This window comes from Camarhynchus parvulus, chromosome 24 (genome assembly GCF_901933205.1).
Source record: "Camarhynchus parvulus chromosome 24, STF_HiC, whole genome shotgun sequence".
Taxonomy (NCBI): Eukaryota; Metazoa; Chordata; class Aves; order Passeriformes; family Thraupidae; genus Camarhynchus; species Camarhynchus parvulus.
Window position 1 is genome coordinate 1,334,873 of NC_044594.1, and position 12,402 is coordinate 1,347,274.

Genomic DNA, 12,402 nt, shown 5'->3' on the forward strand with positions numbered 1-12,402 from the left:
CCCCTCCCTGCCCAAGTCCGTCCACGGCTGGGATCCAAACTCCAGAGCCAGCAGCACTGGAGCGCTTGGCACCTCCCAGGGCTCCCTACCAGACACAAACCCGTGAATAAATAACCTCCAATCCTGCCCAAACAGGTGCCCCAGGCAGGCTGCAGCTCCTGCAGGCACTGGAAACACTCCCTGCACATTGCAGGGATTCACAGCAGCCCTGGGATCCAAGAGATGCTGGGAAAGAACTGAAGCTGGAGAACTCTGGCACCCTGATTAATAAAGTTACACATGGACAACGTGGGGAGGGGCTGACGTCATGGGGGCAATTAAAAAAGCTCATTTAGGAGCTGCAGGGCAGGGCAGCAGCTGTGGGGACCAGGGACAGTGGACACCTCTGTTGCTCCAAGACTTTCAGTGTCACACTGAGCCAGAGCCCCTGGCATGGCCAAGGCAGCTGAGCCCTAAAACATCATCCTGTTAATAGGAGATTATTAATTAGCAACAACTCCTCACTCCTGCCTCTGTCTAGGCCTGCTCTGGCTCCAAATTCTGCCTCCTGATCACTCGTGAAACATCTCCAGTGCAGCAGCAGCAGCAGCACACCCAGCCTGCTCTAATTAAAGGAGCAATAACAACACCAGCACTCTCTTTCAAGAAGGAAAAAAACTGCTAATTATTTTTGCCTTTTAAGAACAAAACGGTGTTGATGGGATCAACAGAACAGGTGAGCACAAAAGGCAGGCAGGCTTTTGTGCTCTGGGGATGTGCAGTGTCAGAGGGCAGCAGGGAGCAGGGATGGACAGGCTCACTGTGGGTCTGGAGAGGGAGCAGCCCTCACCCGCACCTGCCCAGCTCTGGGGGCTCATCCCCCCTGCCAGATGTTCCCTGCAGCTGGAGGAACTGCTCTGAACAGGGTTTGGGGGCTCCCCAATTGAATCTCCCCCAGTGAACACAGCAGGGATTGCACAAGGACTCCCCAGCTGCTCAGAGCCCAGGTGGCTCCCACAGGAGGGCACAGGTGGCACTGCCCCAGGTGTGGCATTGCCCCAGGTGTGGCACCTATGGCATGGCCCCAGGTGTGTCACTGTCACAGGTGTGGCACTGTCACAGGTGTGGCATTGCCCCAGGTGTGCCCTAGGCGTGGCACTGCCCCAGGTGTGGTACCTGTGGCACTGCCCCAGGTGTGGCATCTCTGGCACTGCCCCAGGTGTGGCAATGCCCCAGGTGTGGCAATGCCCCAGCAGTGGCAGTGCCTCAGGTGTACCCCAGGTGTGTCAGTGCCCCCCCAGCAGCAGCAGCACAGCTCCCCCTGTGCCCCCCCAGCAGCAGCACAGCCCCCTGTGCCCCCCATGCCCCCATGCAGGGCCAGGGGCTGTGCTGAGCCCCCCAGGCCTGGCAGGGCTGCACCTTTACACCTTTACCTTCTCCTCGCTGCTGATGTTCCTGCTGGAGCTCCTCCAGGTGATGGAGGGGATGGGGTCCCCCGAGGCCTCGCAGGTGAGCGTGATCTGATCCTCCAGCTCCATGGCTGTCTTGTTCTCCACGTAGGTGATCTTGGGTTTGGCTGGGGAGGAGCAGGAGGAAAAGGAGCCTTGGCTCAGGGGGGCTCAGGGTGAGCAGCACTGGGGAGAGCTGGGACCATCTCCTGCCAGCTGGGCAAGGAGCACAGGGGCTTCCACCAGGGCACCTCCTGCGGAAGGGAAGGACCTGGAAAACCTCTTGTGCTCATTCCCACAGCCGAGGCTCCAAGGAGGAGCCAGTTCAGAGGGTACAAATGTTCACCCCTGGGATTACCAGCTCCCCCTCCCACCTCCCTGCCCAAACCAGCCCTTTGCTAAGGGCTTGGGCAGGTGGCTGCACACAGGGCAGGGAAAATTCCACACTCCCCAGCACTTCCAGACCCCTGGGAGGCAGGCAGAATTCCACATTCCCCAGCACTTCCAGACCCCTGGGAGGCAGGCAGAATTCCACATTCCCCAGCACTTCCAGACCCCTGGGAGGCAGGCAGAATTCCATATTCCCCAGCACTTCCAGACCCCTGGGAGGCAGGAAAGCTCCTGATTCACCCCTGCAAGCCTGAGGGCACTCCCACAGTGCTGGGGTGAGCTCATCTCCCCATCCAGGCTGCAGCAAGCCCCACTCAGGTGCTAAAACCCTTTCAACAGCAGCTTTGGTGGATTCAGGACTCCAGGAAATATCCTGGAGGGCATTTCCAGCAGGCTGTGGGTCTGACCCAGCAGCCCTGCCTGTGCTGGAGCAGACAGGAGCTGGGATGGACAGGATGGATGGCTCCAGACAGCAGCTCCAACACACCCAGGGTGGCAGAGGGGCACGGGCACAGCAGCAGGCATGAATTAACTGGGACAAAGAGCTCCCCCAGCTCCCCCCAGGGCTGCCAGGGGCTGTTACCAAAGACTTTGAGGTGGATGGTGGCGTCGGCCTCCCCAGCCTTGTTCTCAGCAATGCAGATGTACTCGGCCTCATCGCTCTTGTCCACCCTGTGGATCACCAGCTCGGAGCCGTCCGAGTTGAAGCTGTACTTGTCCTCCTCCTCCTCCACCTCCTCCACGGGCTCTCCATCCCTGGGGGCACAGAGCACACGGGGCTGTGGTGGCAGCAGCCAGCCCAGCCTGCTTCAGGCCTGTCCATGCAGTTATTGCCCTGAGCTCAGAATAATCAGCTCCTTCTCCTCTGCCCCTGGGCTCCAGAGCTCAGCTGGAGACCCATTCCCACCCCTTCCTGCCCCAGCTCTCACCTCCTGGCACAGCACAGAGCTGTAACCCCCACCACAGGTGGTTTCTTGCCTACCAAGGCACCACTCCAAGCTGCCATCAGCTTTTCCAAGTCCCTCTGTGCTCCTAACCTTCACCAAAGGCTGCAGAACTCCAAGAACAGAGTCCCTGGAGTGGGAATCACACCTGGCAGGGCCTGCAGGGAGCTGGGAGGGGACATAGCTGAGCAATGGGGAGCACTGAAGGAATCCCTTGGATTGCTTTGCTTTATTAAACTGTTTTTATCTCAACCAACAGGATTTTCAGCCTCACATTCTCCTCCCTGGGTGGGGTCTGTTCCCCCAACCTAACCCACAGCAGAAGGTGGTGTCACTGTCGTATTTTCTGGAAAATCCCTTTGCCCACGATTTTGCTCCTGGGAAGCTGAGAAGCCTCAAATAAAAATGAAAACAATAATTATCTGACTTGCTTCTCCTATGTTTTGCTGCTCTGGAATGTGTTTGGACATTGTTTACCAACAGGTGATTGTTTCATTGGTTTCACGTGAATTGTTTTGACTCACGTGAATTGTTTTGATGGCCAATCACAGCCAAGCTGTGTCAGGACTCTGGAAGGAGTCGGGAGTTTTTCATTATTATCTTTTTAGCCTTCTGTCTGCATCCTCTCTTTATTCTTTAGCATAGCATAATATAATATAATATAATATAATATAATATAATATAATATAATATAATATAATATAATATAATATAATATAATATAATATAATATAATATAATATAATATAATATAATATAATATAATATAATATAATATAATATAATATAATATAATATAATATAATATAATATAATGTAATAATATAAGCCTTCTGAGAACATCATTCCTTCCTTTGTCCCAGAAAATACAACAAGGTGACCTCAGCCCCATCATGAGGCCATTGCTGTGAGGGAAATCAGCTCATCCCAGCCAGAACATTCCCTTCCCTTTGCAGGGAAGGCACCCCCAGGCCAGCAGGACCCTGCACAAAGAAATCTTACTTTGTCCAGGACACGGTGGGCTCGGGGAAGCCATCGGCATCACAGGCCAGGGTGACAGACTGGCTGAGGTTGGCAGTGGCGTTCATGGTGCTCTGCCTGGCACGCACAGAGGGAGGCACTGCAAGAGAGCAGAGCCAGGGTGAGCTGGGGAGGACAAAGGGGTGAGCCACAGGGAGCTCCTGGGCACCTCTGGTGGCACCCAAAAACCCTGTCAGCACCACCTGCAGGGCTTGATCAGTGAGTTTAAGGCATGGCCAAAGTCATCAGCACAGGGGAGAAAGGACAGTGGGTGGGGAGACACAAAAGAAATCAGTGTGGTGGCCAGAACCACTCGTGAGTGCCACCAAGCTCAGCTCCTCACTCTGACCTTCAGGTTCCTCGAGGTGTTATTCTCCTGTAAACACCTGGCAAACACTCCCTGTGTCCCACAGACATTTTATTGGACACAGCAGAGGAAGAGGAGGGTGTGAGTGTGAGGCAGCAGCTCCAGGAGCAGCCTGGGGTGAGGTGCTGCTCTGAGCCCCTCACCGTTGACGATGACCTGGATGTCCTTGAAGTTGATCTCCCCACGGGCCAGGATCCTCCCCTCACACCTGTAGGTGCCCTCATCTGTCTTCTTGATGCCCCGGATCTGCAGGTAGTTGTTGGACAGGACGATGAAGCGCACTGCAAAGCACAAAGAAAGGCAAGGGAAGCTCACTCAGCCTCTCCTCTCCCTCTCTTCTCCTCAAATCTCCCTCCCCACCAGGAATGGAGATGCTGCTGGAGCTGGATCTGCCTCTGCCCCTGGTCTGTGCTCAGGGAGGTGAACAGATCCAGGGGGACACAGCAGACCTGGCTGAATGATGGGGAGCACTGAAGGAACTCCTTGGTTTGCTTTGCTTTATTAAACTGTTTTTATCTCAACCAACAGGACTTTCAGCCTCACATTCTCCTCCCTGGGTGGGCTCTGTGCTCCCAGCCCAACCCACAGCAGAAGGTGGCCTCAGCCCCACCATGAGGTCCCACAGACACATTTGCACAGCCAGAGAGCAGTTTGGGCCTCATCCCCCTGCCCAGGGGCTCCAGCCTCACCACCTGTGTGCCAGGTGTGGGAAACCTGCTCAGCTGGGGTCAGGGCCTGTGCCAGCCCCTCTGGAGCATTTGGGAAGAAAGGGAAATGTTCTTGCAAGGAGCGTTCAGCCCCTTCCCCTCAGGAAGGTGCAGGGTGTCACAACACCCAGCTTTTCTGTCTGATGGCACTTCTTTCATCTGTATTTTATTTCCAGCATTCTTTGGCTGATTTTGGTGCCAAAGCTTGGTGGCCACTTCAGTGGGAACGTGATTGCCCAGCTGCTGGCAAACCACAGCACCTGGGGTGGCTAAATGCACATCCCATGGCCTCAGGTCAGGCACAGCTGCTTCCCCATCCCTTGTGACCACCAGCACTGTGTGTGGCAGGGAGATGGACAAGAAGCAAGCCCTTACCATCCTTTTTCAGGATGACATCCCTGCCTTTGTGCTTCCAGATGATGGTGGGGGGCAGCGAGCTGACCACGTCGCACACGATCACAGCGTCGTCCCCTTCCTTGAACTCCTGGGGGGTGGGAGCATTCTTGAACATCAGCTTTTCTGGAAAACAGGAAAAGAGAGGGTCACTGCAGCTTCCTCAGCACAGCTGGAGCAGAGAAACCCCCAAACCCCAGAGATCTCCTTGTTCCTGCGGAGGATTGAGTTCTGAGTGAATCCCTGCACACAGCACACCCATCACCCTGATATTTTATGAAAAATCCCTTTGCCAGGATTTCTTCTCCTGGGAAGCTTCAGCTTCTCCCTGTTTTGCTACTTTAGAATGCAGTTTGGAGAATTGTTTACCCAGCATGTGATTTGTTTTAATTTAATGACCAATCACAGTCAGGCTGCGTCGGGACTCTGGAAGAAGTCACGAGTTTTTCTTGAGTATCTCGTTAAACCTTCTGTCTCTATCCTTTCTCTATTCTTTAGTATAGTTTTAGTATAGCATTCCATAATATAATATAATATAATATAATATAATATAATATAATATAATATAATATAATATAATATAATATAATATAATATAATATAATATAATATAATATAATATAATATAATATAATATAATATAATATAATATAATATAATATAATATAATATAATATAATATAATAATAAATCAGCCTTCTGAGAAGATGGAGTCAGATTCACTCATCTCTCCCCTCATCGGGGTTGCCTGCAAATTCAACAGAGGGGAGGCAAGGAAAGAGCCAGGGGGGAAAGAAAAAAGCCAGGGGGGTAAGGAGAGAGTCGGGGGGGCTGCCTTACGGAAAATCTTGACGTTGACGGTGGCCTCGGAGTCGCCCTCCTCGGGGCTGCTGACCACACACTTGTAGATGCCGGCGTCGTCGATGTTGGCGTTGTAGATGGTGAGCGTGGAGGAGGAGTCATCGTTGCGCACCACCGAGATGCGCTGCTGGCCCGGGCTCAGCCGCTCCCCGTTCGGGGAGAACCACGAGATGTCCTTGGACCTGGCCTCCCCGGCCACTGCAGAGAGAGAGCAGGGTGAGACAGGCCAGGACTGCACGGCCCAAACCACAGGGTCTGCCCCAAACCCCAGTGCTGAGGCTCTGAGTGACCCCACAGCACAGTGGGATAGCCCAGCATGCCCCAAAGCCCAGGCTCTGAGTGACCCCACAGCAGCAGTGCCATCCCAGCAGGGTCTGTCTCCATGAACCCAGGGGCCTCTGGCCAGCACCCACCTTGACATAAGAAGAACTTGGACTCTCCAACGCTGATCTCCCCCTGGCTTGGAACGATGTCCACTTGGAGAGAGGCTGGGAAGGGAATGAGCACAGTCAGACACGGGCTGTGGGCTCCAGCAAAACACCTTGGCCAGCCTTACAGTCCCCATGGATCCCTCATTCAATTTACAGCCCAGGATGACACCTGTTTTCTGATCTGAACGGCTGGTTTTAAACGCCAGAGGAAGGTTTTAAACATGAGAGGAAGGTTTTAAACAAGAGAGAAGGGTTTAAAACAGGAGAGAAGGGTTTTAAACACCAGAACAAAGTTTTCAACGCGAGAACAAGGTTTTAAACACCAGAGGAAGGTTTTAAACATGAGAAGAAGGTTTTAAACAAGACAGAAGGGTTTTAAACATGACAGCAAGGCTTTAAACACCATAACGAGGTTTTCAACACCACAACAAGGTTCGAAATGCCAGAGGAAGGTTTTAAACATGAGAGAAGGGTTTTAAAGGAGAGAGAGGGTTTCAAACACCAGAACAAGGTTTTAAACACCAGAACAGGGTTTGAAACACCAGAGGAAGGTTTTAAACCTTTTTAAACCAAAGGACAGCACCTCTGCCCTGTCCATTCCCATTTACAGCAGCCCCTCCCAGCGCACACCCACGCAGGCCCAGTGCCCTTTTCCCCCAGCATCATCCCTGCCTCCTTCTTCATTGCATAAATTATGACCCATTAGGCAGAAAATGTAATTGGATTCTGGCTCTCCTCCAGCTATAGCTTAATTCCACAGCAGATCTGTGGCCTAACAAGCCCGGGTCAAGTTGAATTTGAGGACGCCAAAATAGGTTTTCTTTGGAAAACACCCTCTGTGCTTTCATGTAGTGCACGAAAAGCTGAAAATCTCTCTCCCAGAGCAGCTAATTTTACCTCCAGACCACAGAGGCATTATTCCAGCTGCCAAGCACACCTGGGGTTATGAGAAACAAGCATTGGTTCAGAAATTAAAACCTGGCTGTGCGTGCCAATGGCAACACTTCTTAAAGCGCTGGGGAAACACTTGGGCTGGGGGGTCAGGCACTGAGCCTGGAGCTGGGGGAGCTCTGCCTGCCCTCGGCGGGAAAGCACAGCAATAGCAGGATGTTCTGAGCACGTTCCTGTGGCCAACAACCCCCCTGACACAGCACTTCTGTCCAGGAGAAGCAACAATGGGAGCTGGGATAACCCCAGTGCAGGGTCCCGCACTTTGCTGGCTCTCGTCCCTGCAGTTCAGCAGCTGTCCTGGTAAATTCCAAATACCCCAAACCCCAAGAACCCAGTCAGGACTCAGCCAGAAGCAGAGCTGGGGGTGCTGAGGGCTCCAGTTCTGCCCGGGGTCACACAGGGGGCTGCACATCCTGCAGGGACATCAGACAGGGACAATTCGGGTATCCCTGGAGCTCCTGAGCTGGGAAAACCAGCCCAAGGAAAGGTTTCCAGAGCACTTCTCTGCTCAGCACTGGGTGCTGCTGAAATGGGAACCCTCTGAGATCTGACAGAAATTCAGATTTTTCTCCCCAGTCTGCAAATGCAGCCTTGGCTGGGCTGGTCAATGCCTCTCATTCCATGTCCAGGTGATTTCTGCCCCAGGCCCTGTGGAAAGCACTGAACTCTCCATCACCCCAAATTCAGCCCCTGGGCTGCACCTTTACAGCTTTTTTCAGCCTGGCTGTGCCACATCAGCTGCACACAACAGGAGGAAATCACACAAGCAGGGGTTATCCCACTGGAAATACAGAATAAAGAATGATTTGCAGAGCCCGTGAGTGAAGCAGATTATGGTGAAAGCCCTGGGGGTTTAGTGCACTAAAACTATACTAAAGAATACAGAAAGGATACAGAGAGAAGCCTAAAAAGATAATAATGAAAAACTCCTGACTCCTTCCAGAGTCCTGACACAGCTTGGCTGTGATTGATCATTGAGTTAAAACAATTCACATGAAACTAATGAAACAACCACCTGTTGGTAAACAATGTCCAAACACATTCCAGAGCAGCAAAACACATGAGAAGCCAATCAGATAATCATTGTTTCCATTTTTCTCTGAGGCTTCTCAGCTTCCCAGGAGAAGAAATCCTGGCAAAGGGATTTTCCAGAAAAATTTCTGAAATTTTTCAGATTTTTCAGAAAATCCTGGTGAAGAGATTTTTCAGAAAATGTGAGTGACACTCCCAGCTCCTCTGTCCTCATTTCACACCAGAGAGCCCAGCCCTGGCTGCAGGAGCAGCTCCAGCAGCAGCAGCAGGGTTTGCTGCCACTGTCACCTGGACAAACAGGCCCCCAGAACAAGGGGCTGTGCCTGCTGTGAAAAATGCGTATTTTATAATTGGCTTTTTGCAAATATTCAAATGAATATTATATCTGTTATGTTAGAAAGTGATGCTGTATTAATTTTTTTAAGTAGTGTGTTAAATATAGTTTTAGGTTATAATGTTACAATAGAAACTATGCTATGTAAGATACTTTTTTTAAAGAAAGGACTCGCACTGAGACAGCAGCCACAGGACACCCAAATCTCTCAGAGAAAGAGAATTTATTGCTCCCTTATCAGAAGAAATGAACTTCTTTCTGCCTTGCTCAGCCCTAAAGACGCTGTCAGGATCCAGAGGAAGAAGCTGGCACTGCCCAGACAGAATCCTGTGTTTGAATGGAATTTATGCATCATGGATGAGCTGTATGAATATGCAAAAGGCTGTAGCTTTAAAGGGTTAATCCTCTGCTCACGTGGGTCCTTTTTTGGGCTTATTTTGCCCAGAAGGAGGTACCTGGACTGTCCATAACTCTTTGTTTTTATTGTCTCATATTGTCCTAATCCTAATTGTCCAAATTTTTATTACTCTAATTCTATTACTATTTTATAACCATTTTATTACTATTAAACTTTTAAAATTTTAAAAATGAGTGATTGGCGTTTTTCACACCTGCAATCTCCCCAACCATCCCCACCCTCAGCTCGGGCTGTGAGCTCACACACAAAGCCAGCACTGCTGATTTTAATCGCTGTTTAATCGTTATTTTTGCTTTGCAGCTCAGGGAAATGGGGACTATTTTTTCCACTCTTCATTTAATAGACACTGCGAGCCCATTTGTATTCTGCTTCCAACTTCAAGCAATAAAGGCCTTTTTAGCATCACATAATAACTGCATTAAAAGGCCTCTTCATAATCACACAATAACACTTTTTATAGCTCTGCCCTCCCCCGTATCTTTTATCTGGTTATAAAGTTCCCCAGCCCCCAAAAAATGCTGAATAATTCCCCATTGATTAAAAAAAAAAAAAAAAAAAAAACAACAAATTTGCTAATGCAACTTCCTGTTCATCTGTAGTTCAATATAATTAGTTTTGCATCTCAACAAAAGCAATGAGCTCAAATTAAGCCGTGGTTTTGGTAACAGGCAGGGAGGCTGTGTCCCTGCAGGGCTCAGACTGAGCTTAAGGCAGGAGGCTGTACCTGGGCAGGAAATAAAGTAAATAAAGTCAATTATTGGGAATTGGGTCTGTGGCTGCACAAATTCCAAAGGGGGCACACCAGGAACGGGAATATGAGTGCTCACACTGCTCTGGCTCACAAAAGGAGTATCCTGGAACACTAAATACATCAAATTAGGGATTTACTGTGGGGTCCTATTCCCTCAGATGAATGGGAGTTCACATCCCTCCCTTGCCACAAAAGCACTGCTCCTTTCCAGCCTCCATCAGCTCAGCACTGACCCTGAGAGGTCCCACCTGGAGCTCAGCAAGGACTGAAATCCTTCTGGAATCCTCACCTGGAATCCTCACCTCCTGAAACCCTCATCTCCTGAAATCCTTCTGGGATCCTCACCTGGAATCCTCACCTCCTGAAACCCTCATCTCCTGAAATCCTTCTGGAATTCTCACCTCCTGAAATCCTTCTGGGATCCTCACCTGGAATCCTCATCTCCTGAAATCCCCACCCCACACTCACATCCCCAGGGATGTGCCCACACTGCAGCTCCCATCAAAGGTTAAACTCAGTTCTAAGGGCTAAACTCAGTTCTAAGGGCTCTCCCTCCCACTCTGAGCCCAGGAGGGGATTTGGATGGGGTTTGCCTTGGAGGGGGTCCCCAGGAGCAGGAATCCTGTGCTCCTGTCACAGGTAACCCAGGAAACGATGCATTACTGCACCAAAACCCAGAGAAAACTCAGAATCAAAAAATCCAGAATAAAAAAAAAAAAAGAAACAGAATCAAAAATGCCAGAATTAAAAAAACCATAATCAAAAAACCCAAAATCAAAACATCCAGAATATCTGGGCAAACAAAGCCCAGCAGGGATGAATTCAGGTGCCACCGAACCCCTGGCTCCATTCTCATAGGCTGTACCTTTAATTTCCCTCATTTCTAGCAACGATTCACCAATTAAACCCAATTCCAGGAATAAAAACCATCAGGAAAGGAACATCTCCTGGATGTAGCGGGCACAGCTCGTGGAGCAAGGGCGGGATTTGCAGCAGATTACGGTGAAAGCCCTGGGGGTTTAATGCACAACAAAGGCTTAACAAGACAAAGACAAGGCTCCTGTGCACGGTCACTTTATTAAAAATGCGCGGAGTGCTCGGGAGGAGGAGGAGGCAGCAGCTGGGATTGATCCCAGCTGGGCTGCGGATCCAATTCCTCCCCCGTCGCCATGGCAACCGCTCCCTAAATCTGCCAGGAACGGGAGGAGGGGATGGAGGAGCCCTTGGGGGAATGGCAGGGCCTGGAGAGAGGGCAGGAGCAGCACGGAACAGCCCCAGATAAAGGGGGTCCAAAGGGGAGGGACAGCCCGAAATAAAGAAACAAAATCCACCTTCAGGGGAGGGACAGCCCGAAATAAAGGTGAGCCCAAAGCCACCTTCAGGTGTCGAATACCCCAAAATAAAGACACCAAATTCACCTTCAGGGGAGGAATCCCAAAATAGAGATGTGCCCAAAGCCACCTCCAAGGGAGGGATGTCCCAAAATAAGGTGAGCCTAAAGCGGAGGGACATCCCTAAATAAAGGAAGGTGCGCCCAAAGGCACCTCCAGGGGAGGGACACCTCAAAATAAAGACACCAAATTCACCTGCAGGGGAGGAACACCCCAAAATATGGAAAGGTGTGCCCAAAGGCACCGGCAGGGCAGGAGCACCCCAAAATAAAGACACCAAGGCACCTCCAGGGGTGGGACACCCCAAAACAAGGACACCCAGCCCAGCCGGTGGCCCTGGCTGTGGGGGCTGCTCCCCACCCTGCTGCTGAGCACCCCAGGAGTGCAGCAGGCACAGGGGGAGCACCCCTGCCCTGTCCCACCCCAATCCCAAACGCACAGGGGGCTCTGGGGAAGGACTCAGCTCTGGCACAGCACCCAGAGCCAGGGCAGCTCTGCTCCTGGGCAAAGCTCTGCCTCCAGCCGCCCTTCTGCCTGCCCTGCCCACTGCAGGGATGAAAATCCCCATTTCCGCTGGAATTCCCCATTTCCAGCAGGACCTGCTGGATGCTGGGGGTGGCAGAAAGGCAGTTCACCCCCTGCTGCAGGAAAACCAGCTGCAGTTCACTTCCAGAGCCAACATAATTCAAATTATTCTGTCAAAGAGCCCAGCCTGGGCACTGAGGAACCCCCCTGCCCTGGTGGTCTCACCCAGCACACCCCCCAAGGGACAGGGGGGCTCTCCCAGCCAAACCCACCCATCCCTGGGATTATTTCAGCGCCAGGGAAGGGTGTGCTTGGCCACCCAGCTGAAATCAGGGCCCAGGCAGCACAAAAACACAGGCAGGGAACCCAGAGAGGTTTCTCCTCTGCTCCATTTCAGTCAGAATTATTCTGCTCCTGAACAGAGTGACACGGCCAAGCTGATGTGGGGAATCTGCGCAGG

General features: G+C 51.2%; 1 protein-coding gene across 8 annotated transcripts in view; it reads right to left on the reverse strand.

The window, feature by feature from the left end:
* The window catches only part of NCAM1 (neural cell adhesion molecule 1), an 89,434-nt gene that overhangs the window by 42,113 nt on the left and 34,919 nt on the right, over positions 1 to 12,402 (reverse strand). For all 8 annotated transcript variants that reach the window (XM_030965091.1, XM_030965090.1, XM_030965089.1 and 5 more), the window contains exons 2-8: positions 6,523 to 6,597; positions 6,089 to 6,307; positions 5,231 to 5,374; positions 4,292 to 4,429; positions 3,764 to 3,881; positions 2,401 to 2,573; positions 1,413 to 1,555 (exon numbers count right to left, since the gene is read on the reverse strand). In XM_030965091.1, coding sequence (XP_030820951.1) covers positions 1,413 to 1,555; positions 2,401 to 2,573; positions 3,764 to 3,881; positions 4,292 to 4,429; positions 5,231 to 5,374; positions 6,089 to 6,307; positions 6,523 to 6,597 — 1,010 coding nt within the window. The remainder of the gene's footprint in view (positions 1 to 1,412; positions 1,556 to 2,400; positions 2,574 to 3,763; positions 3,882 to 4,291; positions 4,430 to 5,230; positions 5,375 to 6,088; positions 6,308 to 6,522; positions 6,598 to 12,402) is intronic.